Below are 27,457 nucleotides of genomic sequence, written 5' to 3'. Positions count from 1 at the left end.
AAGGCAGAAATGTTTTTGATGTGTTCTTTCTTTAGATTTTAAGTTTCCATCCCGTCTCATCTTTCCTAATACAGATTGTTTGATAATTGCCTTTCTATAATGGTGTGACCGGTGAGTGTATATCTTAAAATGAGTCTTCGTTGGCATTAATCTCTTATAATGCATTTTCTTACATTTTTCTCATTAAGTCACATAATCTTCCAGGGTCTCCACAAATTCCAATGTCCCCACAGGCATTGCGGTGTTTATAATTAATTTATATTCCATTTAATATTTCAGTAGTGTTAATGAGGGGGTCAAGTCTGCCTTTCTCTCATTGATTGGCTTTTCTTGAGGACATTAGGAAACACATGCCGAAGGTTTTATTTTTTGGGGGGTGCCATCAACCTTATTGAGCAAATTGTTAAGGCAGAGAAACAAGCTGCAATAAATTAAAAAAAAAAAAAAAACAGTGGTGATGTTATCATAATTTTATATTCATGTCGTAAGGAAGGAAGGAATTTGGCATGTTACACATTTGCTTGTTTTCTTGCACCGACACCCAATCTTTGAACTGCTGGCGAGGAGCCTCCAGGCGCCATGAGCTCACTGCATAACATTTGACTGACTGATCAAAACCAACGTGTCATTAACTCATTCAATTCCGAAGACGTACTTTTTTCCACGCATCCATTTTTAGAATCTCCTTTAGCAAAACACTTGAAAAATATATGGAGTTGAATGTCTGGACGTAAAAAGACGTCTTTGGCATTCAGTGTGTTAATTCTTGTGTGGTATTTTCAAATTTTTTGGGTCATTTTATTCCACGTAATCCTCGCAGTATTTTAGCCAAGATATTGCACACTTCTGCTATTGTGATAACGAAGTGATCGTCCCATGTTCAAATTTGACATATCGTCACCATCCGGCTGGAATTTCAGCTCCCTAAGGTCTTTTTTCAATGCTTTCCCTTGGATGTAAAATGCCTTTGAAGTCCAGATCGATATCAAAGGTGTCATGTTTGATTTTTCCGTTGATTATGTGTTCAGAAGTAACCTTTTTTTTTACTTTCCCGTATTTCAAAGATCCCTCACAAAGATTTGATTTAGCAGAGAACAATCAAATCGACAGACTTGCTGCGTGGTTCGTTGAGCGTTGGTCTTACTGTAGCGTGTGCAGGGGGCGAGATCGACTTAGTCACTCCAACACGGTCACAAGCAAGCAAACAAGGTGAGCGTAAGAGGCAGAAAAACACGGGCCCCACGGAACATCCGAGAAGACAGAGCGCCGGAGCCGCCGAGCGCTGACTGGCAGAGATTATAGAAGATGTCAGCAGCAGTTTAGCACCAAAGCTTAGGTGAAGACAGCGTTCGCAGTCGGGATATTCGCATTCTACTAAAGTTGTCATAGTATCTTAGATCTGTCAGAAAACCGAGCAGGTGACTCTCCTCCTCCACCGAAATCTCAGCGATAAAGTCAAATACATTTGATAAGATGGAAAATAATATAGATCATTGCTTAAGTTACAGCAATTCCGCATCATTATGAATTTATATGTTATACACTGTATGTGTGTGTGTGTGTGTGTGTGTGTGTGTGTATATATATATATATATATATATATATATATATATATATATATATATATATATATATATATATATATATATATTGTGGCGGACACTAGGACCATGTCTCTCACCCAGTAGGCATGTCTCTATGATCCTTTGATGCTTTGAACCTGTTGGCTTTGTCTTTGCTGTTTTGGACTTTGTTGTATCAGTTTTGTGATGGCATGCGAAGAGTAAAGATCTCCACTAGCACAGCAACGTGTGGTTACTTCGCCTCGCCACAATATATATATATATATATATATATATATATATATATATATATATATATATATATATATATATATATATATATATATATATATATATATATATATATATATATTAGGGCTGCAAATTTATTTTGTCAATCAATGAATCGCACTGTTTAAAAACATAAATTTCCATCCCTTGGTATAAAGGACTTTTCTTTTTTCAAATAAACAGTGCCGAAAATATAACAACACTTATTTTCTTGATTAGCTTGCTCTGTAATATGTCAGAAATTAGAGAAGAAATGTTTTTTTTCCAAACTTAAGGCAGATGTTTTGAAATATTTCATTTTGATTTAACACGGGTGTTAGTGTGTTCCGCGAAGGACTAATTTAACATTATTTTTTTGGAGAAGCGGAAACAATTACTCAACAATTACTCAATTATCAAAATTAATTCTGAGCTAATTTCATTTTTGATAAGTTGTTGATTAATTGAATAGTCATTGCACCTTTAAATTAGGTCACAAATAATAATTATTTAAATGAATGTAATTATTTACCCGTTGATTATTTTCTCAAGTAATTGATGAATCTGTTTAATACTCTTTTTTAAAGAACTGAATTATCAATTATAATGCAGTTGTTGCTTTGGTACCTAACCTTTTGTATAATCCGGTAAAATTATCATCATCACTTTCCAGGCTTCAAACGTTTTACTCAGATGCTTTTTAATTAGAAAAAAAAATCTTAATCGATATATATATATATATATATATATATATATATATATATATATATATATATATATATATATATATATATATATATATATATATATATATATATATATGTGTGTGTGTGTGTGTGAACTGTGACTACTGTCTGTACATTTTTGATCATTCAGTCTGAAGAAAATGTCCCGGGTGTAAATCGAGAGCATGCACTCATCTCGCCAACGCTGAGCTTAATGAACTTTTAATTGATGTGGTTTGGCAATTCCTTTTGTCAGGCAACAGCAACACGCCTCTCCTTTGATGGACCTGTTTTCCCGCCCGGCTTCAGATTGGTTTACAGCGGGCCCTAAGTACCATGTAGTTAGTTTCATGTGTCATATAAAATCTTGCCAGGCACGACGACGCCTGCAACTAAAACCTTAAGTGCATCCACAGGAATCACTCATCGGCTTTGCACTTCCGTCTTAAGGAAGGAGGAGAAATTCAATCGGCGGCACGTGCTGAGTTGTCTTGAAGAACGCTTGGCAAACCGGCTGCGCTTCTCAAAAGCGTCCCGTAGAAAATGGCCATCTCGCGTTCGCCCGAGCTTTGTCTGCGTTTGCCACATTAAGTCTGCTGGTTTTTATTCAATCATTTGCTTATTTAGATCGGATACTAAATAACAGAATCGTCTCAATTCGCTGCTTCATAAGTATCATCCGTAGCGACAGAACGGTGAGAAGGCAATTTATGAACGAACTAGATAATCAGATTTGGCGCAGCTTTCTCTTATCCATTCATACATTCAAATTAGGCGTATCCTAATCACATTTTTTGAGTCCCTCTCACATGATTTTGAGGATGTCCTATGTAATGTATTAAGGGCAGAAAAAAATGTTAATGTTGTTCGTCTTTTGTATTTATTTGTTTTTATTTAAACAAACACCTTTAAAGCATTTAAAAAAACATACTCACAGGCCAAACTATGTTCATTTCATACTAGAGGCTGCGGGCCGCTAGGAATTTGAACACTGGCCGCATTTCCTGAGCCAGACTTTGGGCACGCTTGCATATAGAACTGGTAGAATTCTGAAGCTTGTGGCTGAATGAGTAACATAGACCAAAAGCGATAAATCTCTGTGATAGTTCTTGTGGCTCTTTTTATGCGCTTTCTGCAGGCTCTCACTTGTCAATACAGCAAGCACACACACATAGATGACAACTTATAAAAAAGAGGGTGGCATAGGCGTTAGATTTGTTTCTCTCCATCCCTGTTTCTCTAAAAGAAGCCGATGACACCGTTGTCCTCAGTTACAATATAATTTACACCTTCTGCCCTCAGGCTGCACCACAAACAAGCATTATGAAAGACTTGTCAGTGGTGCACATCAAATGTAATGCAAAGCCATGAACCACAGGATTTTTTTTCAAGATGGATTCTTTTACAATTATATCTCTTTTTAACAAGAGAGTGGCGATGCAAATGTGGAGAAAACATTTGTCACTGCCAATCATTCATATTTATAAATACATTCCAATGCATTTTCAAATATGCCCAAACGTACTTCTAGGCCAAATGCTAAAAATATGGCTTTCCTTCACATAATGCCACTTGGTGTTGATGTATATAACCCGTAGCAATATGTGGAAATCATGCTGTTTTTCACAAAGTACATTCAAATGTATTTGAAATAACGTTTGAAAGTATTTGCAAGTTCAAACATTTTTGCATGAAGACAAACTGTGGTTTGTTACTAACGTGATCAGGAGGAACAGCAACTGTGTGAGACTATAAATGCACGCCAGCCTATGTAGAGCACCCGAGTGCTGCTAGCTAGTGGCTAATTCATGCTATATGCAGCTACAACTGAACCTGAGTCACCGGTAAACACTGACAACAGGTGCTCTATGTCAATGTCAGTGTAATTACATTTTAGCTTAAGCTTTATTTTGAAGTTGGCCATCTCACCACGTTTCCGGTGTGGTTTAGGAATCGGGAGTCAGGAGCAATAGTTGCAGTAGTACCATGACTCGTTGTTACGCTGCCGGTAACAACTTGAAAATAAGAGTACCAAGGCATTTTTGGACATATAGTCTTTGGTAGCGTAAGCTTTATTTTGAAGTTGGCCCTCTTACTGCATTTCCGGTTTATTTCCAGTCACTTGTCTATCTGCGATTGGCTTGACATATTTTTTAAGTTGTGATTGAACGTATGAATACATTATAAATCATTACAAAATAACAAAAATTAAAAGACGAAGAGCATCACTAATGGGTGTCACAACTAACATCGGAACAGTCGGAAGTAGTTCAAGAACTCATTGAGTCCTATCTTTACCACATATTTTTTCTGACGTAACAGGTGCAATATGTCAATATCAATGTAACTAAGATGTTTTTTAGCACCCCGAATCAGCGGTTGAAAGTGATTTCAGAACAATGTTGTCACGTTTGTCTCAGTAGTTGGGAGACTAGTCAAGCGTTGTCACGCTCTGCACGAGGACACATTCAAAATAAAAGCATATCATGACATTGGCGTCCATACATTAGTTGGTAAATGCTGTTTCGTTTTTCCCCTTTGCAAATATACACACAATCTCCAACTATATCAAGCACGTGATTAAGGTGAGGAAAAGCATCGGTTTCTTTTTTTCTGGCAATTATAAAAGGACATCGTATCAGTTCTTTTAGCACAATATTAGTGTGTTGGTCTGATTTCTTGGAAAGCATCAGCCTAGGTGAGAAGCAGCAGCGTTTGGCACCATCGGGAAGCAGGAAGCACAGGTGGCAGCGATATAGGCCAGTCCCTCAGGCTGTTGTAGCTACGAGTAGTGTGCTTGTCTCCATATGGCTGACTGTCTTGTTCTCATCGTAGCCTCCCCACTAGACCACCTTTTCAAACGCCCATTGGGGTAGCATTCGTTCTGCGCTCGCTGGCATATGGAAGCTGTTGTCGACTCGGATTCTCATACATGTCCACGTTTGATAGTACTCAGCATGCCGCTTGTGGTTGCTCGTCAGCTTTGGTGAGGTGGATCTACCTGAAAATACGGTCAATTGATACCATGCTGGGTCTGAAAAATATCTGTTGCTTTTCATATTGCGGCATACGGTAGACACTGCTTCGGATAGACATAATGGAGCATGCACTTGTTAATCGCTTGTGTACCAACTCCTGTATGTTTTTGGACTATAAACCCTATCATATGCTACGGATTGTAACATCGATTTTCTAAAAAAGCAACATCATGTCATGTCTTCAACGCAGACTGACCATACCTGCACGTTTCGAAATAAGAGCAGCACCAACATATTTTCAGTTTAACACCAATACACTTGGATTGTTAGAATATTGTACCAACACAACAGTGGCATGCCTTACTTGTTCAAATCTTCCTTTGCAGCAGTATATCAAAATGGTAAATAAATATATTTTTCCATTATCTTAAAATTAATATCGGCTCCATAAATCAGTTATCAGCCTCCTTGACTCCCACTCTGAAAAGTGTATATATATATATATATATATATATATATATATATATATATATATATATATATATATATATATATATATATATATATATATATATATATATATATATATATGTGTGTGTGTGTGTGTGTGTATACACTGTATACTTTTGGTGTATACTTTTGGTGTACCTCAGCATGTAACATTGTGCCCTTATTATTATTAAAGAAAACAACCAGAAAAGCATTATAGATCAACTTACATAAAAAAATAACTTTATTAAAGTGTTTTTCAGTCTATAACAAAACATGAATTGCATCAATTTGCCTGAAATTAAAAGAAGTGCCACTATTTTGGTACGCATCAGGCCTACTGCGCGGAACAGATACATTGTAACTGTAGCTAAATGCTAACAACAATGACAGTACTCGACCATTTATGTTGACAAAAAAAAAAATGAAATTCATATTTCCCTGTGTATTTCTCCACCCCAGCTCCACAGTGGAAGACTGCCACCCTCACAGCCATCCTCTGTACGGTCACGGCGTTTGCAAGTGGCCCGGGTGCGAAGCCGTCTTCGATGATTTCCATTCATTCTTGAAGTAAGCAACCAACCTCTCTTCCGTGCGTCCAGTCACGCCTTTAGTGCCACACAAAGGCACGGTAACAAAAGCTAGTTGTTATTCCCGAGCGGCTGAGTGGGACAGTCCTCTCCTGACAAGGGTACGGAGCCCCAGTGTCCCTCGGAGGACGCCGCGGGTCTCTAATTCCTGTGATAAGTGCGGTTCCCATGGTGACGGGCAGCGTTTTTCCCAAACAAACAACCGGAGGATGTTTATCCGGAGCGGGCCACACTTTGGGCGCGCTGCGTGTTTGCCCTTGTCATTGGACCACGGGGATTTCTTGTTTGTCTTTCACTGCCATCCGCTTTGGGATTTTTCTTATCCTCTGGATGTCTTATATTACCTTTTATTCACGGTTACACTATTTTTTGGCATTCGATGTTCATTCCCAAAGACAATATAAATACATTTAAAGAAAATGGAGGGATGGTACTCGATTTCAGAGTAAATTACTGAAGTACTTGATTACATATGGTATTCAATTACTTTAGTCCTTGATTTCCCAATCATTTACATTAGTACTAAACTACCCAATGTCATTTTTTTCTACTTGATTACGCAAAGCAATTACTTTAGTGCTTGATTGCCTAGAGTAAACAATTACATTAGCACTTGATTTTCTAAAATACTTGATCATTTCAAGCACTTCAGTTCCTCATCAGTTACTTTGGACATAATAACCTCGATTAAGTCATTCTACTAGTGCTAGTACTACTACCTAATATATTCAATTACTTTAGTACTTCGTTACCTAAGATACAATTACTCTACCCAATACGTACTTACCAGTACTTACCCAATCATTTACATCAATACTAGATTACATGATGTAAATGACTTTATTGTACAAAGTAATCAATTAAATTAGTACTTATTAAGATGAAATAATGGAATTAACATAATTATATAAATGTTTTATTGTTAACTTAAATGATTTCACCGACCCCATGCAGTCAGGACACGGACACTCGGCGGTCCGCGGGCCCTATTTTGAGAACCACTGACCAAACATAATCAAATACCTTAGTGCTTTATTACATAAAGTAAATACCCTAGTACTCGATTCCCTAAAATGATCAATTTAGTACATATTTACAAAACTAATTGATTTATTTTGTACTTAACTATTTTAACCAAAAACTGGGGAAAAATGGTGCCTAGAATTGAATGTTTGGACTCTTTTATATATATATATATATATATATATATATATATATATATATATATATATATATATATATATGTTTTTTGTTTTTTTTTCATATATATTTTATATGTATATATTTATTTGGTCTTGAAGGAGTTAATTGTCCGTCGCTGCTGTTGTTCCACTAGCACGTAAGCAGGCATGCGTGTAGCGTTTTATCTCGGACAGAAACACCTGCTTTGATATCCCAAGTCAGGAAGAGATTAGCCCTTGTTCAGCCAAGCGCAGACGCTTGTTGTTTTACATCACCATTGCCTGCCTGAGAGCCCAGGTTTGCTTATCATCCCGGTGCGCCGCGCGCCCGTCTTAATCCCGCTCATAACAGCCGCCACGGTTACGGAGAGGATGAAAACATCTGCCTTGTGGCAGCAGATCAATGGCTCACTGTCACCCCGGATTAGTCTCACTTTAAACAAGATATGACACAATTCCATTATCCAAAAACAAGCCCTCACACTAAGTTTCCCAGCAGACACGAGGTGAAAGGAGCTTGAGAAGGCCACGGAAACTTGGATGCTTTGTCAATATTTTCAACCCTCTGTTGATCGTTTGCATAAATCCACCCGCGCCGCGGCTTGCCTTTGAAGCCACTCAAGTTTGTTTGCTAATAAATATCAAGTGTGCAAAAACAAAATGTACTTGAGATAAAAGGTTAATTGTAATGAATACATGCGATTAAAATACCATATTTTTACAATTGAAATCGCACCAGTTTATAAGGTGCCGTCTCGATGTACGGTCTGTTTTGAGAACTTCCCAGGCATCTAACATTTTCTATTTATTTTTCCTTCATTTCCATTTTTTTTCCAAGTTTGGCGAAGGGGGCGTCTAAAAAAACGCTGTGTCTTTTCAAGCAAATAAATACCCTAATTGCTTTAGTAATTGATAGTAATTAGTTTTAACATGAGTAATCGATTAGCAATTGTTAGGTGAGTACTTTAATACTCAAATTGATTACTTTAGTACTTAATTACCCAAACTAATCAATTATCAACTAGCAGCCATTTTTAGACCCTCCTTTAGCTAAATACTGGTATAAAATTAAAAAACATACCTACCTGGGATTGAATGTATGTAAAAGCTCGTTTTTGACATCAAATGAGGTAACAAACCATTTCAGCAAAGAACTGTAAATAAAAAGTACCGTATTTTTCGGACTGTAGGCAGCAACTTTTTTCTCATCATTCGATCCCTGTGGCTTATAGTCCCGTGCTACTTATCCGCAAGATGTTTTTTTTTTTTTTTGAGAGCCGCCATAACATAATATTGAAAATATAGAAACAAGGTATAAACTGAATACGATTGAAAAATACGGTAACTTAAAGATAACAAGCTGAAAAGCTAACATCTACATAAAAGGCACACCTGATTCTAAGGTGATTTTTCACAAAGGAGTTTAATGCTGCTTTCTAGTCCAAAAAATACTTTATGCACGGAACCCAACGGCAAGGCATATATTTTGTCTTTGGGTTGGAACGGTGCCTTTAAATGTTTCACTCTTTATTGTATTCCGCCACGGCCTCGCCCTTTTGTTTATAGAAGCGGAGGGAGTAAAATTCTGGGCTCCCAGTAGAAGTCTCACTACCGATGTCTGTAAGTGCACTCCGCTTTGTTTTTACAAGTGTTTTTATCATGGCAACATCTTGTTGACTTTAGTTGCCTGCTCAAACCGCTTGGAACATGTTAAGAAAACATTTGGGGGAGAGTCTCCACAAAGCCGCCTTTGTCTAGCGGCGGGCCGGTGTGCGAGCAGCTCACCGAGGTGTTAACTCTCAAAGCCTTAAGCGCTTCCACATGAAGTCAAGCAACTGATACCGCCGGCCTCTGAAAGGAATAAAAATAATAACAGAGAAAACCAAAATGCCCTTCTAAAATCGTGGAAAAAGTTGAAATGATGTATCTGCGGGCGCGGGGTCAGCAAGCGAGAAAGGTGAGGAGGGACGCTAACGCGGAGCGGATTTCAGCTCCACGCATGCCAACAGCAACAAGTAACATAGGTCTGAAATGTTGGTTTAAACCGCGTGTGTATTTATTCAGTTTGAAAGGAAACATAACGTAGCTACGCGCGATATCTTGATCAAGGCGAAGCACCGAATACCCGTTCCTGTTTTTGTGCTTAACACACAGAGGTGTGTGCTGAGAGGGGATCAGGAATCGGGATGACCGCTGTCCCGCCAAAGGACAGAGCCAGTCAAACGCCGCAGCGCCCTCTAGTGCTAGCCAACGTCATCTCAAACCAAGAGCAACATATTAACTCATAGGATCCCAAAGATGCGTTTTGACCTTTTTTAAAGAGTCCAGAAATTCAATTCCAGCTACTTCTATATGGTATGTTTTGGTATAGAAGGTATACCTGAGTATAAGCCGCAGCAACGAAAACGTTACATTTACTTGTTCAATTTTCTGATTAAAGGGGAAATTCTGAGCATAATCTCTGAAGTCTTTGTTAGAATTCTTATGTCAAAGTCAGACATCTGACTTCTGAGACTACTGACCTACTTCTGGGAGTAAAGTCAGAATTTTGACAATATATTCCGATTTTAACCCATTTAATGCCAGTGATGTGTTTTCACATTTCTTTAAGAGTTCGGACATTCAATCCTAGATACTTATTAAATATCGATTTAATACTAAAATATCTGGAAATTAATGTACTTAAGTATCAATTTCATATTTAAGTATCTCAGATTCAATGTTGGACTCCTAAAAAACGTGAAAATACGTCCCTGGCATTGAATGAGTGAACAAAAATTCTGAAAGCAAATTCAGAACTGTGACGGGTCCGAATTGGCTTATCAGATTTTAGTCACCAATAGCCAGAATTGAGACGAGAAAGTGAGAAAATTCTGACCGAAGTGTCAGAACTCTGACAATAAAGTCACTTTAAAGTGAGAATTCTGTCAATGAAATCATTATTCCAAAACAAAAGTGAGAATCCCCCTAACCCATTTTTTTCTATTATCATCTTCTGTTGTCAGTAATTGCAAAGCAACATTAAAAAAAAAAAAAAAAAGTCCAAAAACGATTGCGTTAGAAGTGTCTTGACAGACTTGTTTTATTGTTCCATTCACATTGAAACATTGTCAGTCGGCTACGGAGCTTTTAAAAGTGTCTCCATTTGAAGTCCCAAAAAAAAATGACACATGCCAACATTCATAGTGTCTCTGGTTGTCAATTCACCGTCGTGTCCAGACAGTTTTCTCTCAAGGCCGCATTAGGGCCATTTGAATATTTCATTTCCTATTAATTATGCACTGTGACTCCCCATGTCATTAGAAGAAATAAAGTGGAATGTAACAAAGGATGAAAAGAAGCGGGGCATATGTCGCCTATGAACAGGCGCATTTCAAAGCCGCTCACGTAGGCTCGCCCTTCATTGAAAATTCACTCCATGCCACTTAAATTGAACTTGAAGCGCCTTTACCTATTATTGTCTTCTTTGAACATTTTAAGATACAGAAATGTTTACCGGCTCCATTTACGAATCGGAATGGACCTTTTCCTTTTTTGCGCAAAGTAACGGGAAGGTCGCAGAAATGTTTTCAGTCGAGGATTCTCTTTTTGTTCTGTTCTTTGCGTTAACCTTAATTGGTGTGAGGCCTCTTAATTCATTCAATCCCAAAGATGTGTTTTGACATTCAATCCCGGGTACTTTCAAAATTCAAGTATAGGGTCTAAAATTCGTACTTCGTACTATTATATGATTATTTAAATTAGTACCCAAAACAATAACCATTATAGACTCTCCTCTAGCCAAACACTTGAAAAAAATGTTGACATAAACATAAGTACCTTGGATTAAATGTCATGACTAACAAAAGGTTTTTGGAATTGTATGAGATAGAGATTGTCTACTTATTGTGTATTTTTCAGCAGAAAAAAATACTATTTTGGCGATAACTAATTTGGTAAATACATTATTTTAATGCACAGTTTCTCTATTCAGTGACAGCTATTTTGAGACCCTACATTTTCTATTATTTGAAAAAAACAAACAAACATGTAAGTACTAAGTACCGGGATTGAATGACTGCACTCTGTAAACGTATAAATGCGTCTTTGGGATTCAATGTAATCCATTTTAAGGTCTGTTTTAAGTTGTTATACGGTACATCATTGAATAAACCATGAGAAGCTCTGCCCGTTTTTTTGACTTGCTGTGAAGGACAGCCCAAAAAAAAAAAAAAAAAAAAGGGTGTTTAAGAAACCCGGCGCTTTGGGTGCGTCGCTCCTGGCGCCATCGTGTGCGCTGCCTGGCGACAGTGACCTACATGGTCACTGAAGATGTGATATAATTTATGATATATATAATATATTGGATCCATTAGTGAGCATAATGAAGTAGTGAAATGAAAGGGTATTTGTGAAATCAGTTCAAACATCCTGCTCGGATTATGATTAAATGATTAATGAAATGCCCCTGCATAAGCATTTTCAAACAGTAATTCATGCGCTGGCTGATAAAATTCCTCCAATCATATTTCCTTCACTCGTGAACCTTATCTGCACCATTTTATATGAATCACTGAGAAAAAAAAAATAAAAAAAACTTGTCTGGAGCCTGCCGAGCTACTTATTTAGATTAGTTATAAAAGTAGAGGCAAAGAGAATATATTTTTCCTGTATAAAATGATCACGTATAATTATAGCCATAACTCAAGTTTGTGACAGCTTCCATTTGCCTCGGCTGTTTGCCTGGGTTTTATTCTAATATTTGAATATATTTTAATTACACAAATAAGGTGGAAAAACAGATATGTGGAGCAAAACCCGTCATTCCGCTTATCTGCTGTATAACACTGACTCTTATTATACATGCGTTCAAATGCTTAATATGCTATATATATATATATATATATATATATATATATATATATATATATATATATATATATATATATATATATATATATATATGTATATATATTTATATGTACATATATATATATATATATATATATATATATATATATATATATATATATATATATATATATGATATAGATAGATAGATAGATAGATAGATAGATTATAGATATATAGATAGATAGATATATAGATAATACAGTATATACAAATTATATATACATAAAATATATATTATATATTGTGTTCTTGAGTGATTAATCTTTTTAACTGATTTTTTGACTAATTAATCGTAATATTTTGTCAAATTTAATCGCAGTTAATCACATTATTTAATAACATTATTTAATCAACGATTAATCAACAGTTTTACGGCGCTTGTAACAGACTTTTTTTGAGCCTTTAATACAATATAATGAATCAAAGATTTACAACTATTACAGTGTTTATTTTTCCAATGAACCGTCGAGCAACTACAAAAACGTCCACGGAATATGTATGTACTTTTTTGCTCCAGGCCAGATGTAGTATTTGCCGCTACGTTGCTGGCTAGCATCATTGAAACAGATTTCACATGGCGTATTTTTGACATCAAACAGCTGAAGCCAAATGGCATCAGCTAAAGTAACGCACGCAATTCTTTTTTTTTTTCCCCTGCTTTTTGTTTTGCAGGCATCTCAACAACGAGCACGCTTTGGATGACAGGAGCACCGCCCAGTGTCGGGTGCAAATGCAGGTCGTACAACAGCTGGAGCTGCAGGTATTGTCCGGCCTTTTGTTTTGGAGCAAATATTTTTGCCCCGCCCCCTCCCCTTTTCTTTTCTCTTGCCCGCCTGACATCAGCCACAGGGTCACCCATGGAGGCCCAATGACATAAATGTGTACATCTGCAAGTAAGCGGCCATTAAAAATGTGTTATGACGGCTCGAAAAAGATATATGAAGAGCCCCGGAGCTAAGTAGAGAAGATAATTACATTTTGTATATTACTGCATTTAAAAGTTATTTATGACTAACTCTTTTGCGCCAACAATAAAAGCTGATAGAAACTCGGTGTTGAATTACAACGAGTAATAGATAAGGGAAGCTCATTTTCCTTCGCAAAATTGTTATTTATTACTTTATCTGTGATGAGCACTTTTTTTAAGTTTAGATTGTCTGAAAAAAAATCCTCATAAATCGCCTCCATAAAGATAAGCCATCATTCTCATTGTCTTTTTTTAAGAGTTTTTAAACGGACTGTGACAGCTAAAATAGTGTCTCCATTAAATGAACTGTACCCATTTAAATCAATGAAAAACAGTGAGATTTTTACTTTGGAAAGTCTCTTAAATGTTACTTGTTTCATTTTCTGTTATGAACAGCCTTTTTTGTTTGTTTCGGTTGTCTGCGATAAATAAAAGAAAAGTCCAGAAATTGTGTTCATAGTGTTAAGCCATTGTTATTTTATTTGTTTGTTTTTAAGAGGAACTTTAAACAGACTAAGTTAGTTTCTATTAAATGGTGACAAGTTAAATTAGTGTTTTAGTATACATCATATAAACTGTTCAATTTACAATCAGACATGCTAAAAGCACATCTATGTCTTATATATTACGTATATCAGTATGCATATATAATGATTGATGATTTTGCAGGCCTCATTTTGTTGGTTTTGTGGTTGTATAATATTATTTGAATGTTCATCAGATACAGTTTATTCTTTTTCTTATTGTTGACAATTAGAAACTTGCCCTATAGCATAATGGTAATAATAATAAGTCACTTTTTTCTATACTTTTGGAGATAAACATAAAGCCTTTAAGTCAGTAAAACTTTATTAATAGACAATCAGAAATTACAAATGAAGATGAATCAAGAGTTTAAAAGAATATAATTATGATTCAATTCAAAAACCTTAAAATATATTGTTTTGTTGATTTAAAAACCATTTTTGGGTTTGTTTTGTAAAATTACGCTTTCTTTTACATTCTTAACTGAAATGTAAAAATGGAAGAATTTACATGGTGAATAAGTGATTTTATTTTTTCATCTCCCAAATGTGAAAACTCGCCATATATGCGCGGTATAAGTCGCACCGGATTATAAAGTGCACGCCCAGCTGTTGGGAAAAGTGATGGTTTTTAGGTGCACCATATAGTCTGGAAAATACTATTTATGCTATTATACATGTTATATATGTAATAATAAAAAAATGCGAATGGAAAAAAAAAATCACGTGCTGTACTCCTTTCCAGCTAGCGAAAGACAAAGAACGGCTGCAAGCGATGATGACACACCTTCACGTTAAATCTACAGAGCCCAAAGCCGCCCCACAACCGGTGAGTCCTGCCCCCCCCCCCCCCCCCCTCTTTGTTTGTCTTAATTGGCACACGTGTATCCATTAATCTGTCCCTCTGTCTTCTTATTCTATCTACTGAATCAAAACAGCTGTTTTCTCAAGGGAGCCAGTATATATTGTCGGGACCGCATCTGCTGACATCCCAGATTCAATTTAGTGGCAGAGATAGAGTGCACACAAACAGCTTTGTCGCAGTAACTCAATGGAAGCGCTGCCTCTTTGGCCCGTGAGATCATTTGCTATCATTATTATTGTGGATTATTAAAGCAAAATAAAAGACATCCATATCATAGTAAAAAAAAAAAAAAAATCGTGTTTGCTGTCCTGTTAAGTACGACAATAAATTCAGCATGGTACGGCCGATCAAATTTGCAGACTATGGCCCGTCGGCCATCGGACAAAAGTAATCAGCCAAATGGCTGATTTTTCACTTAATTTGTTGATAAAGTGGCTATCTGTATTTTTTTCTGACAAAAATCGGCTTCGACCCTCTGAAAAATCTTTTTTGGTCGAGCTCTGGAATTCAGTTTTAACCATCAATTTAAAATATTCAAATTAAGTTAAATAAATGATTGCATTGGGAAGAAACTATTTTATTTAGTAATCGGCCAAAAATCGACAATTGGTATTGAAATGATCCGTAATTGGTGTTACATAATTGTTTGATTTATCATTTGATAAAATCAGCATCGGACTCGTGAAATATGTGAAGGAAGGTAAAATTAATTTAATTATTAAATCTGGATGCATTAAATGCTATTTCATCCATTTATTGGCCAAATAATCGGTAATTGGCATTTTTTCTGCCAAAAATCAGCATCCGCCTAACAAAAAAAATAAAAAATCCATTTGGTTGACCCTTAGAATTCAGAAGTAACAATAAATTGTAAAATATGTAAAAGAGGCTAAGTTAATATAATTATTAAATTAAATGCTATTTTTTTCATTAATCAGCCGATTAATCAGTAATGCGTATTTATTTTCTGCCAAAAATCGACATCGGCGCTACACACTAATTCGTATTGGGTGGGCTCTAATATTCTGTTTTTAAATAATATTCAAATGAAGCTAAAGTGAAGGGAAGAAACGAATCGGTCCATAAATCAATTTCTGCCAAAAATCGGCATCAGCCTAAAAAATCATGGATTGGGTTCTTCTATTCTGTTGTAACTATCAATTTAAAGTATTCATATGAAGCTAAAGTGAATTAAATTATTGCATTATGAAGAAACAAATCAGAATTGTGCAGTCACAATCAATTTGAAATGAACCTCAAATGCATTTGTTTATCAAGATGAATTAAATATATTTTACCTTGTTGTTTCCTGGTGAAAAAAAAACAAAACAAACATTACCAAGCTTATAACTGCATTTACAAAGCGTAAAATGTATGTCATTTTTAAGGGGACGGGCTTTTGTGTCATGTTTTTGAAAGGGCCGTGTATCAATCTGAATGACAGTTCTTTTATCGCACCAAGAGCCAAAGATCATTGTACAGCAGCGGCTGAATTCCAAACGGCACGCACACATGCACTCTGAGACATACTAAACGCACAATACACATGCAGGAGTCCTGTCTCTCATCACACTGTGCAGCTTGGATCATTTATTTACAGTGGCCTCTTGATGTGCGCGGGCGACATGTGCACTCGTCTCTGTAGTAACAGTCAACATAGCGTGCCGGGAGACATGAAAAAAACGACAACAAAAGACGGGCTGTTCAAGCTGTCCCCGTGTCACACGCCGATCGTTTCGATTAGAGCGCAAAAAAAAGCGGGCGCTGACACCGGGACATTTGGATATGAAAAGCGGTTGAGGCGGCAGATAGTATCTTGAGGCGGTCTCCAATGGCTGCGTTGGAATTCCACGAGAACACCGTTTTCTTTTAAATCGCGGACGCTTTGGTAATTAGCTAATGCGTGTAAAACCCCAGGTAAAAAAAATCAAAGTTAAAAATTGGCAACCAAATAATATTGTAAGTGCTAATTATATCTAATATACATGTATACAATTAAATAACATCATAAATAAAACATATTTCAAGGAAAAATGAATTTTATTTAGCTTTGAGTGACATTGACGACCATAATCCCTAGCGATGGTAGCCTAGCGTAGCCTAGCTTTCTTCGTACTGTATTTCTTGATTATCTCCAGCTTCGTTTCCTCACTAATCATCTTCTTAGTTCTTCTTTTAACATCACCAGCAATCTCGGGACCCATGGCTAATCCTTTCAAGTTTGAATGGAGCTGTAAAATGCGTTATAAACGCGATCACACCAGGTAAAGTCTTTAGCATATCGGCATCTTAGTGACACCGTGGCGCTGACCAATAGCAGACCAGCATCCTAGTAACGCGTTGCAGTGCAGGCAGTTTGACGCGAACAGAAAATAAGAACAATTACCCAAGAACGCCTGAAGAGGGAGGCAAAAAACATAAACACAGCCATGTCATGATAGTTGTTGATTCCGTAAAGTGGGAAAAATACCATAAAGAGGGGACGAAAAAACATTATATTCCACTTCGTAACGTAAAAAAAAACGTAGGCCAGGGATGCCGTGAACATGTAGGCAAAAGCCTCGCCCCTAAAAAGACTTTTGAAGTCAGAATTCTGACAGTTCTCAGAATTCGCACTTTGTCACATTTGAAACAAGTGCTCAGGTAATTAAAAAAAAAATACTCAGGGCATTTCTTTCCCCAAACAAACAACATTTTGAACACAGAAACAAATAAATATTTCAAAATGTGCATTTATCCAAAGCCAGCTAAAACAGCGAGGGACTTACTCGTGCGAAAGATGACTAAAATAAATCACACTTGCACAATGCTATCAATAGCATGTTGACTTCTCTCGGTGAGGATTAGCCGGCTTTGTTTCTGCTTTCATCCATATTCCCCGGCCATAAACACGGAGAGGTTGCGACAATAGGCCAGACAGGCCGGTAATAGGCTGGCCTTTGTTTGCTTCACCATTTGGACTCACTCCAGCGTACAGACAAAATGAGACTTCAGACTGAAATTAATTAAATGGTAATTGGTGATCTAATTATACCGGCTTTGACTCGGCAAGCTGCTAAAGAAAATAAACAAAAAGTCCCTTCTCAATTATGTATGGCGTAAAAGGTCAGATTTCTGACAAGAATGCTTAGTGACACCGGGCTTGCGCATACATCGGTAATGCGACGCGTTTGGTTTCTAACCCCCCCCCCGCCTCATCCGTCATTTGACAATAAAATGAATCTTATTCATTTGATGTTTTACATGCGCGCTAGCAGTTAGTGTTAGACATAAGCAAACGCAGGCTTATCATTTGGAGCGTGCTTTAAATGCAGCCAAATGTGCTGGTTTGTTGTTTGCGTTCATTTAGCAGTTTTTTAAGAAGGGGGGTTCTCAACCTACTTTTTTTTTCAAACATGTACCCCTGTTAAAAAAATATATAGTTGTAGTAATAGTTGTAGAAAAGCTATGCAAGCTATTACGCTGCTGCTGCCACAGATTTATAAAATAAGATTGGCGATTGGTTTGACATTTTTCTGACGTCTAGACTGAAAAGCAGGTATCCGAGGGAAGACAAAATGCCTCAAGCGGTTTCGAACCGAGGTACCGGAATTACTCTTGACTCATTTAGTCCCACTTGTATTAACCACAGTGGAATTAAACCTTGTTTTGCGATAAACATTTCAGTGTCATCCTCGTGAAAGGATGTTTTCAAAAGAGACAAAATATTAAACAAACGGGTCAAAACAGGAAGTTGGAAGTGGCTGAGTACCGAGAAAACGCAGGGTGCTGTCACTTTTTCCGAGCATTTCTCGCTTAGGATTCCAAAGGGAAGCGGAGACTAACTGAGCTCCTCTGTGTTTTGTTTTGTTTTGCCGTTTCCTGCAGCTCAACTTGGTGTCCAACATCACATTGTCCAAGTCCACCCCTCCTGAAGCCTCTCCTCCACTGAGCCTGCCCCAGACCCCCACCACACCCACAGCGCCGCTCACACCCTTATCACAGACACACTCCGTCATCACGGCCAACAACCTGCACAGCTTGGGCCCCATGCGACGGCGTTACTCGGAAAAATACAATATGCCCATCTCTCCAGGTACCGCCCCAAGAAAAAAATACTTTTTATTATTATCATCAAAAACAGTGGATAGAAGTCTGACATTTCTGCTACTGCATCTTTTTTTTGTCATTGCAGATCTTAGTCAGAATAAAGAATTTTACATGAATGCAGATGTTCGACCACCATTTACGTACGCCTCATTAATACGACAGGTAACGCTTGACTTGTCCCCACTGCTCTGTGGTTTACGCATGAAAAAAATGGATTGTTTATGCAAATGGAAATGGAACCTGATGTAACATATTTTTCAGACCATATATACACAGTGTATATAAATCATGAGAAAATCATGTGGCTTATGATGCGAAATATATGGTACTTTTGGTTAAGTACCTCATTGATTATTTTACATGAACATGAATAGCTGCTCCTCAAATTGACACATTGAATAGATACATACATTTGCTTTCCGGGTGGACTGCCATCTGATGGCAATGCAGAAAAAATAAATCAAAAAATAAAAATGGGGCCGCAGGGCTCAAATCATGAGAAAAAAGTGGAGGTTGAAAAATGGTAGTTTAGGTTCGTAAGTACTACATTGATCATTTTACCGTGAATCAAGTTCTCTACATTTTCAATATAACAGAAATGGCCACCTACCTTTTTATTTAGTTTTCTGTTTGCTGTAAAAATGAATAGTTATCTGAATTGACCATATTGATAAACTGATTCATTACTGCCCATCAGATTTCATTTTTAAAAAATGCTGATAGCAATGTTCATCAAAACGGCAACAGTTTTCCCGCTGATATTTTGTCGATATCACAAATTTAAGCAAAATCTGTGAAATAAACAAAATTCTTCCAAATGCATTTCCTGACCTCGTCATGCTTACCAAGGCATTTAGGAAGAATTTTGTTTGTGTTCCACCAACACTTCCAATTCCATCACTCCAAAGTTGCGCATGTTAGCTCCCCGAAAATTTTTTAAAACATTAAAAGCATGTAAAACGTATTCAAACGTACGCACAATTCAACAACCACTATTTGGAAAATGTTAGAAAATCAAGATGACCGTCTTATTTAATCATTTTCAACACACGATTAAAAGCGCACGCTACTATTAATGTTAGCACATTTTTGTGCTCGCTATTTAGGCTCTTATTATTGTAAATAAGCAATTCGGCTATTTAGGGACCATTTGACTTTCTCTGTGTTTCTTGTTAAATTTGATTGGTTGTGGACTTAACTGATTAGTCATCCTCAAATGATTGCATGTGTACGAGATTTACGGGGAAAAAAAATAAAACATGCAGATGGAAATTTCATGTGATTAAGCGTTTCAGTGATTATAAGCCACTTCATTTCACACAACAGTAGGGATGAACCTGTTTTGAAGAACGCCACTCAATTATGCCTCGGTCCCAGTAATCTGCCATCTCAGGAATTAATCGGAGCTGGCCGTAATTGCCGCCCCGTAATCTGCCTGAGAAATGTTTTTGCCTGCCCTTCATGTACATCCACAAAAGAAAATGTATTCAAATCTTCCGTTTGAATGAAAAAGCGCAAGGACTAGGGCTGGCCTGTTATGGCCAAAAAAATAAAATCACGATTTTAACCGGTCATTCTGGTTGATTCCGATTGGAGTCAATCCTAATTGCAGGGAAACCTAACAAATATTTATTTAAAGGTTTGATTTATTACAAATTTTAAAAATGTTCTTTGGAAAATATTCTGATGACAAAAATGTATACTGACATTTGAACATAAACAGCATTCATAACGAGTATAACTTGCTTAAATGTAAAATTAACTCATTCAATCCCAAAGACGTATGTTTACGTATCTTTCATGAACCATTTGACCTATTGTAACTGTCTTGTAAACCATTAATCCAGTGCTTCTCAATTAAGATTCTTATCTATAAAAATTGTATGAGTATTCCAAAACCTGTATCCTTTTTAACATGAACAAAAGAATAAAGCGATATAAATCTTCAACCATCACTGTTAGTTATTTTTTACACCGTTTATTATACAGGTTACAGTTTAGTCTAAAACGGAGAAAGTCCAAAGTGCCTGTAAAAAAAGACAATTCTTATTCTTATTCTCATCTGCCCCCTCCCCAATCTGAGAAGCACTGCACTAATCTAATGTCATGACACTTTTGCGAAACATCGATTTTATACACGCTACTTTTCAAATTCTCAATTTTTAAAATGACAGATTAATCGAATTAATTTGCAAAAAAAATAAATAACCTTGCTGCATTTGTTGGCTTCTGCTAGGGCTAGGCAATAAATCAAATTAATTCGATTAATTCTTCGTCAGATTTTAGCCTTATTTTTTCCATCCAAAAACCACTAGATAATGGATATTTGATTGAACTAAATGATTAGCAAATTAATCTATATTTATTTTTTAAAATTGAATAATCATTTGAGAAACATTTTATTTCAAGTTGAATTAATTTATGATTGGGTTACTCGCTTGGCCCGTAAAGAGCGAAAATTGCGAGAAATTTTGGATCATTTTTTTCCATAGTTAAAAAAAACAAATGAACGTGTCTATCTGCTTTCGATGACAGGAATCGAATACTGTTGAGAAGCTGAAATTCTCAAACGATTAATCAATTTTCAAAAATAAATATAGATTAATTTGCTAATCAATTAGTTCAATCAATTACCCATTAGTCTAGTGGTTTCTGACAAAGAATTAATCGAATTAATTTAATTTATTGCTCAGCCCTAGCAGAAGCCAATAAAAGCGGCAATGTCATTTTGTTTTTTGTTTTTTGGGGAGACCACACACGCACACATAAACGCTTCCCGCTTCTTGTGATTTATTCATGACTTTGTGAAGGAAGCAACATTTGAAATATTTGTTTCTGTCACTGTTCCTCATGCAGGCGATCCTCGAATCTCCCGAAAAGCAGCTAACACTAAACGAAATCTACAACTGGTTCACACGAATGTTTGCATATTTTAGACGAAATGCAGCGACGTGGAAGGTAACGTTTTCTCTTCGCCGTCTCGCTCATTCAACCCATATTTGAAACAATGTCCAGGAATTGTTGATTTACAAATATTCCCTTTTTATTTTGCCAAATGCATTGATAATAACCTCCTTATTCTGTTGAAATGAGCCATAAACAATCTCCCCGTAATTTGCTGGGATGTTGAGTTGGTGGGTGGTTTCGTTCCAATTTAAATCAAACCACAAATGACCTCATGGATGCACAGTCCAAAACAAAACAAACAATTTCAAAACAAGGCATAACCAGAAAAAAAAGGGAAGAAAAATATTAGAGGGAAAGGCAAATTACGAACTGAAAGCCTCTTCTAAGCCGTCACGTGCCGCTGGATGCGACTTAAACGTCAAACTCTCTCGCGCGGGCGATTTTCTTCTCTTTTTCTGCGTACACACATATTGACTGGCTTCCAATTAGCGCATTTTCCACGAGCTCACTTTATTGCTAAACAATAGTAAATTCAGAATTATCTTTCCAACAATGGGAGGAATTTATGGGTCCGGTCTCATATTTTCAACTTTTTCTAATTGAAAAGCGCAACTAAACATTCAAGTACAGTGTAAAGCATGGGTGTCTAACCTAAGGACCGGGGGCCAGATCCGACCCATCGCATCATTTTGTTTGGCCCGTGAAAGAAACATATGACTTAAAGTCTATTACGGTTCTGACTTTGTGCACATACTTTGCAAACACCGCATTTGTTTCTCTAATTTTGTAAATGCTTTTAAAGGCCTAATTATTCAAATTATTTATGATTCTTTTTTTCCTTCAACAACTCAGTTTTATCCATGCATATGTAGGTTAATTTTATTTACACCCACAAAAAAATGAAAAATGATATGATCTGTCTTTGTAGGCTGTGAAGTGATAATGCCACTTTAAGAAATAGCCGTTAACTGCTCCCTACCGCCATCTACTGTCTTGAGGTGAAACACAAGTCAACAAAGAATTTTCTGTTTGCTGACATAGTTTGACTGCCACTCAACTAAATGTTGCAAAAATCACAGGAAAATCAATGTCATAAATCCTATCAAAAATTGTAATGATAATGGTTTGATATGGTCCAAAATTTGGACAGTGGTTATTTTTGTAGACAAAATCTCACACATCCTGCTCCAATATACAGTATTGGAATTGTTAGAAAGCCCTTATTACCATTTTTCGGGGGTTATTGATTATTTTCGCGGATCATGAACGTATTTGTTTCGTCACAAATCGTGTCCTTAGAATCTCAATTTTTCTATTATTTTGATGTCCAGTCCCATTTAAAAAAATAAAATAAAAAAACGATCGATCTTTTTTTTTTTTGCCTTGAAATGTTCCTCATGATGTTTCCTGATAGAAGTCTTTTCTTTCTCTTTTTTTCTTACACAACTGCAGAATGCAGTCCGGCATAATCTTAGTCTACACAAGTGTTTTGTGCGGGTAGAAAACGTAAAAGGGGCCGTGTGGACAGTGGACGAAATAGAGTTCCAAAAGAGACGGCCTCAAAAGATCAGTGGGTAGGTTTGTCCGTTTGGCTCGTCTTACGGGAAGAGGCTGCTGCTACCGCTTCTCCATCTCATTGTCCAAAAGTCCCTGCTTGCTTTGGCGTGCCCCCGCCCCCCTCCCTCCATGTCGTCGACGGCTTTTTGGTGATGCCCCATAACCCGCAACGGCTTTGGCTTATTTTCATTTTGACCCTCACCCTTTCTCCCCCCCTCCCCTCCTCCCTGTGTTTGTGCATCTGTCTCGTCACACACCGCATCCGCATCTGGCTGCCCCCCCCCCCCCCCCCTCCCTCCCCGCTGGTTGGGTTTCCCAGGGTGCCGTTCGCACCAACCTTTCCCTGCATAAGTGCTTTGTGAGAATAGAGGATGAATTTGGGTCCTATTGGACCGTTGACGATGAGGAGTTTAAGCGCGGCCGCCACGTTCAGCGAGGCCGCCCTCGGAAATGCGCCGGCGATGATGAGCTGCCCGGACAGTAAGATCTTTCGCCTGCATGCCCCCCTCCCCAATCCGCTCCCCCACCCGTGTTGCTGCAATGCATTGATCCATCAAGCTCCTGTCTTCAACCTATCCTGGCTTCCCATGCACTTGAGCGTGTCCAAAGATACTTTGTAAATCCTTAATATTGTCAAGACCACACCAGTAAATGTGTTTTTGCTCTCCTGCCAAGTGCATTGATTTCTCATTAGCAAATATGATACCGTAGCTGTGAAACGAGGTGAGATGATAATTCAATTTTTATGCTTGCAGAAGTCCAGCCTTGGTGAAGAATATTCAGACAAGCTTAGGCTATGGACCCACCCTCTCCGCTGCATTCCAGGTGAAAATAAAATTACAAAACTGATCATATCACTGGTGTCAAACTCAAAGCCTTGGGCCAGATCTGGCCCGCCAAATCATTTTATGCGGCCGCAAAGTGTTGATTCGACTTCACATTTCTGGCGAAAATACCAAATTTGCAAGTTGTCTCAAACTTATTATTTTTTTTTTTTTTCAAATTTCAAATTTATTTACAGCGTACAAAGAATATATATATATATATATATATATATATATATATATATATATATATATATATATATATATATATCATGGTATTTTATTTCTTTCTACACTCAAATCTATAACCAACATGGCAGCCTCCGGAGGAGTAACACCCCCCCCCCCCCCCCCCCATGTAATATATTTTAATGATAACTAGACCTACGGTTATATTCAAAACATACTGTTGCTGCTTAAGAACACATTTATTTGCAAGTTTTTTATTTCATTTCTTCATTCTTAATTAAAAATGATCTAAGTCTGACACATTGTCCCTTTACGCCGACCACCACCACAAAATGACAACAAAAATACGAACATGTTAGTGTTGATCTGTAATGGGAGTCAAAGGCAGAGTGAATGAAGAAGCCAAAAACATGCGTTTACTACTTTAAGATCGAAATGAACTGGAGTGCCAACTAAGCAAAATACGTGTCAAGAGAGCACTCATAATAACACCCGTTCCTCCTATCAAATCGGTCCACTCAGGTAAAAACTAATCATAACAACGGTTCTACCCAGTGGTGAATCGTGTACTGCAAAGTAGATTGATTGAAACACATATTTTTTTTACTTGGACATTTTCCAAGTAGAAGTAAAAATTTCTAACAAATAAATGATTTGTTACTGTTTGGCCAACATAGTGCAAAATCTCTTCAGCCCAACCCTGGAATTAAACTGATAATAAAGACATAGAGAAGGCGGGTGTGTATTTACCCTTGCACAGGCAGTAGGTACAGTGGTGTTGTAGAGGTGCTACGAGGGATTATTTTTGTCTTATTGCCTCTTGCAAATCATGCTTATCTGCTCAGGGAGGGTCAGCTTGAAAATGCAGAGTAAGCGAGCATAAATAAAGGAAAGTAACACTTTGGGGGTGTTGAGATTCTAAAATTAACATGTTTAAAATCTTGAAAAAAGGTTGAATTTCCATGATATAGACGCTTTATGCTACCACTTGGAAGTAAAGGGGGGGGAAAAAAAACCATCACCTTCTACTTGATTTTCTCAGCCACAGCTAGATGTATTTGTATAAAAAGAGTGACGGGCAAGTGAGTACGTGCTGACAAGTGTCTTCCTGCATTTCAGGCTTCATTGGCGGAGAACAACATACCTCTATACACAACTGCTTCCATTGGAAGTCCCACCCTCAACTCGCTGGCAAACGCCATCCGTGAAGAGATGAATGGAGCGATGGACCATGGAAACAGCAACGGCAGTGACAGCAGCCCGGGACGCTCGCCGCTGCCAGCTATGTGAGTGGCATATCCAGTACCGGCATACTATTCCATGCCTACTATTTTTGAACGCAATCTCACATAAAAAGCAAGCAAATGAAGATTCTTTAACTCATTCAATCCTAAAGATGTATTATTACGTTTGAGTCCAGACATTCAATCTCATGTACTTATTTATATATAGTTTGGCTCAAGGGGAGTCTAGAAATGACGGGCACTGACTGCACACTCAATTTAGTACAAAGAAATTCATTCCTTTTGTTGCTAAAGTAATCTATGTAATCAAATATTTTTATATGATCTAAAGCAATTAATTATTTTAGTTCTTTATTCATCAGTTTTGTGTTTGATTAATATAATAAGTTATTTTTTTGGATGTCTAGCCAAACACTTGAAAAATCAAATTGGAAAAAGTTTCAAGTATCTTGGAATGAATTTCTAGGCTCTTGAAAAATATAAAAATACATCTTTGGCGTTGAATGAGTTCATAGGGGTTCATGAAAATTGAATAGGATTTCTGCGGGTTCCAGCAAATCAAATTTAAGGCTCTATAAAGCCGTGACAGGAGCAGTACATTTTTAAATAAAGAGCAGATTAATTGGAACATAAAACTGCAGAAACAGGATAGGTGCCTTTGAAGGTGGAAAAAAAGGCTGTGAGGATTTTTACTTTCGTCAGAAGTCTCATTATCAGAATACAAATGTTATTTTCAGAATTCTTTAAAGGGAAAATTATGATACGGTTATGATCATGGAAAATGGCCATTCATTTATTGCAATTTGCGATATACACTGTGTAGGGGACCAAAAATACGTTTTATTATTTATCTTTATTCATGTAGTTATTTTTTGCTTTTCAGAAATATTTGTTCAAAAACAGTTTTTCAAAAGTTGACACCCTATTTGCACAAAATTAATTGTTTTTAAGTTATACAGCATGATTTTTAGCTGTCTGGCCTCCCTAAGAAAAGAGTTTGTCAATGACTTCCTGCCTTAAATGAAGAATATACGTGAAAAAATTAGAATAAAGTGAAACATATGACATAAAAGACTTTAAATTCAGAATTATGACGTCAGAATTGTGAATTCATTGTCAGAATTCAACAAGTCAAATTCTGGCCTTTGATGTCGAAACTTCTGACTTAAAAGTGAGATTTCAAACAATAGTCAGAATTCTTTGTAAGACTCTCAGTTTAACGTCAGAATTCTCAATTTGAAACTTCTGAATTCTGGCGTTAAAGTGAGAAATCCACTTTGAATCCACTTATTGCGTCCTTTGCAAAACACGGAGTTGCCGAATAAAATAGAGTTCATAGATACAGTGACAAATATGGTTCAAAGTTTCCTATATCAGACACAAATGCCACAGAACTCTGTTTTAAGCTGTTTTTTCCCCTCCATCCAAAATTGCCTTGCATTTGGCTGGAAAAATAAAATCAGCTAATTGAAAAAGTTTTTGAGTAGCACTGGCCTATATTGTGGCTAGCCTCCCAGTCGAAAAGGAAACTCCACCTTTCACAAGAGCAACAAGAAAGAAAAGGCCAGACCCCGTCTGTTTGTTTAACAGTTTATAAACAATT

The 27,457-nt window shown here is 37.0% G+C and overlaps 1 protein-coding gene across 9 annotated transcripts in view; it reads left to right on the top strand.

The window, feature by feature from the left end:
• Positions 1-27,457, top strand: part of foxp1b (forkhead box P1b) — a 163,252-nt gene that overhangs the window by 125,474 nt on the left and 10,321 nt on the right. For 6 of the 9 annotated variants that reach the window (XM_088423659.1, XM_088423660.1, XM_088423658.1 and 3 more), the window contains 9 exons: positions 6,487-6,594; positions 13,361-13,448; positions 14,925-15,008; positions 18,912-19,119; positions 19,219-19,295; positions 21,990-22,091; positions 23,493-23,614; positions 24,353-24,422; positions 25,730-25,896. In XM_088423659.1, the coding sequence (XP_088279785.1) occupies positions 6,487-6,594; positions 13,361-13,448; positions 14,925-15,008; positions 18,912-19,119; positions 19,219-19,295; positions 21,990-22,091; positions 23,493-23,614; positions 24,353-24,422; positions 25,730-25,896 (1,026 nt within the window). Of the gene's footprint in view, positions 1-6,486; positions 6,595-13,360; positions 13,449-14,924; positions 15,009-18,911; positions 19,120-19,218; positions 19,296-21,989; positions 22,092-23,492; positions 23,619-23,916; positions 24,078-24,352; positions 24,423-25,729; positions 25,897-27,457 lie in introns of those variants that run through there. The other 3 variants (XM_088423665.1, XR_015866611.1, XM_088423664.1) reach the window with 3 other exon arrangements.

This window comes from Hippichthys cyanospilos, chromosome 9 (genome assembly GCF_059441005.1).
Source record: "Hippichthys cyanospilos isolate Australia breed blue-spotted pipefish chromosome 9, RoL_Hcya_1.0, whole genome shotgun sequence".
In the NCBI taxonomy this organism is placed as follows: Eukaryota; Metazoa; Chordata; class Actinopteri; order Syngnathiformes; family Syngnathidae; genus Hippichthys; species Hippichthys cyanospilos.
Note: the sequence above shows the minus strand (reverse complement) of the source record. Positions and strands in the feature narration are given on the sequence as shown.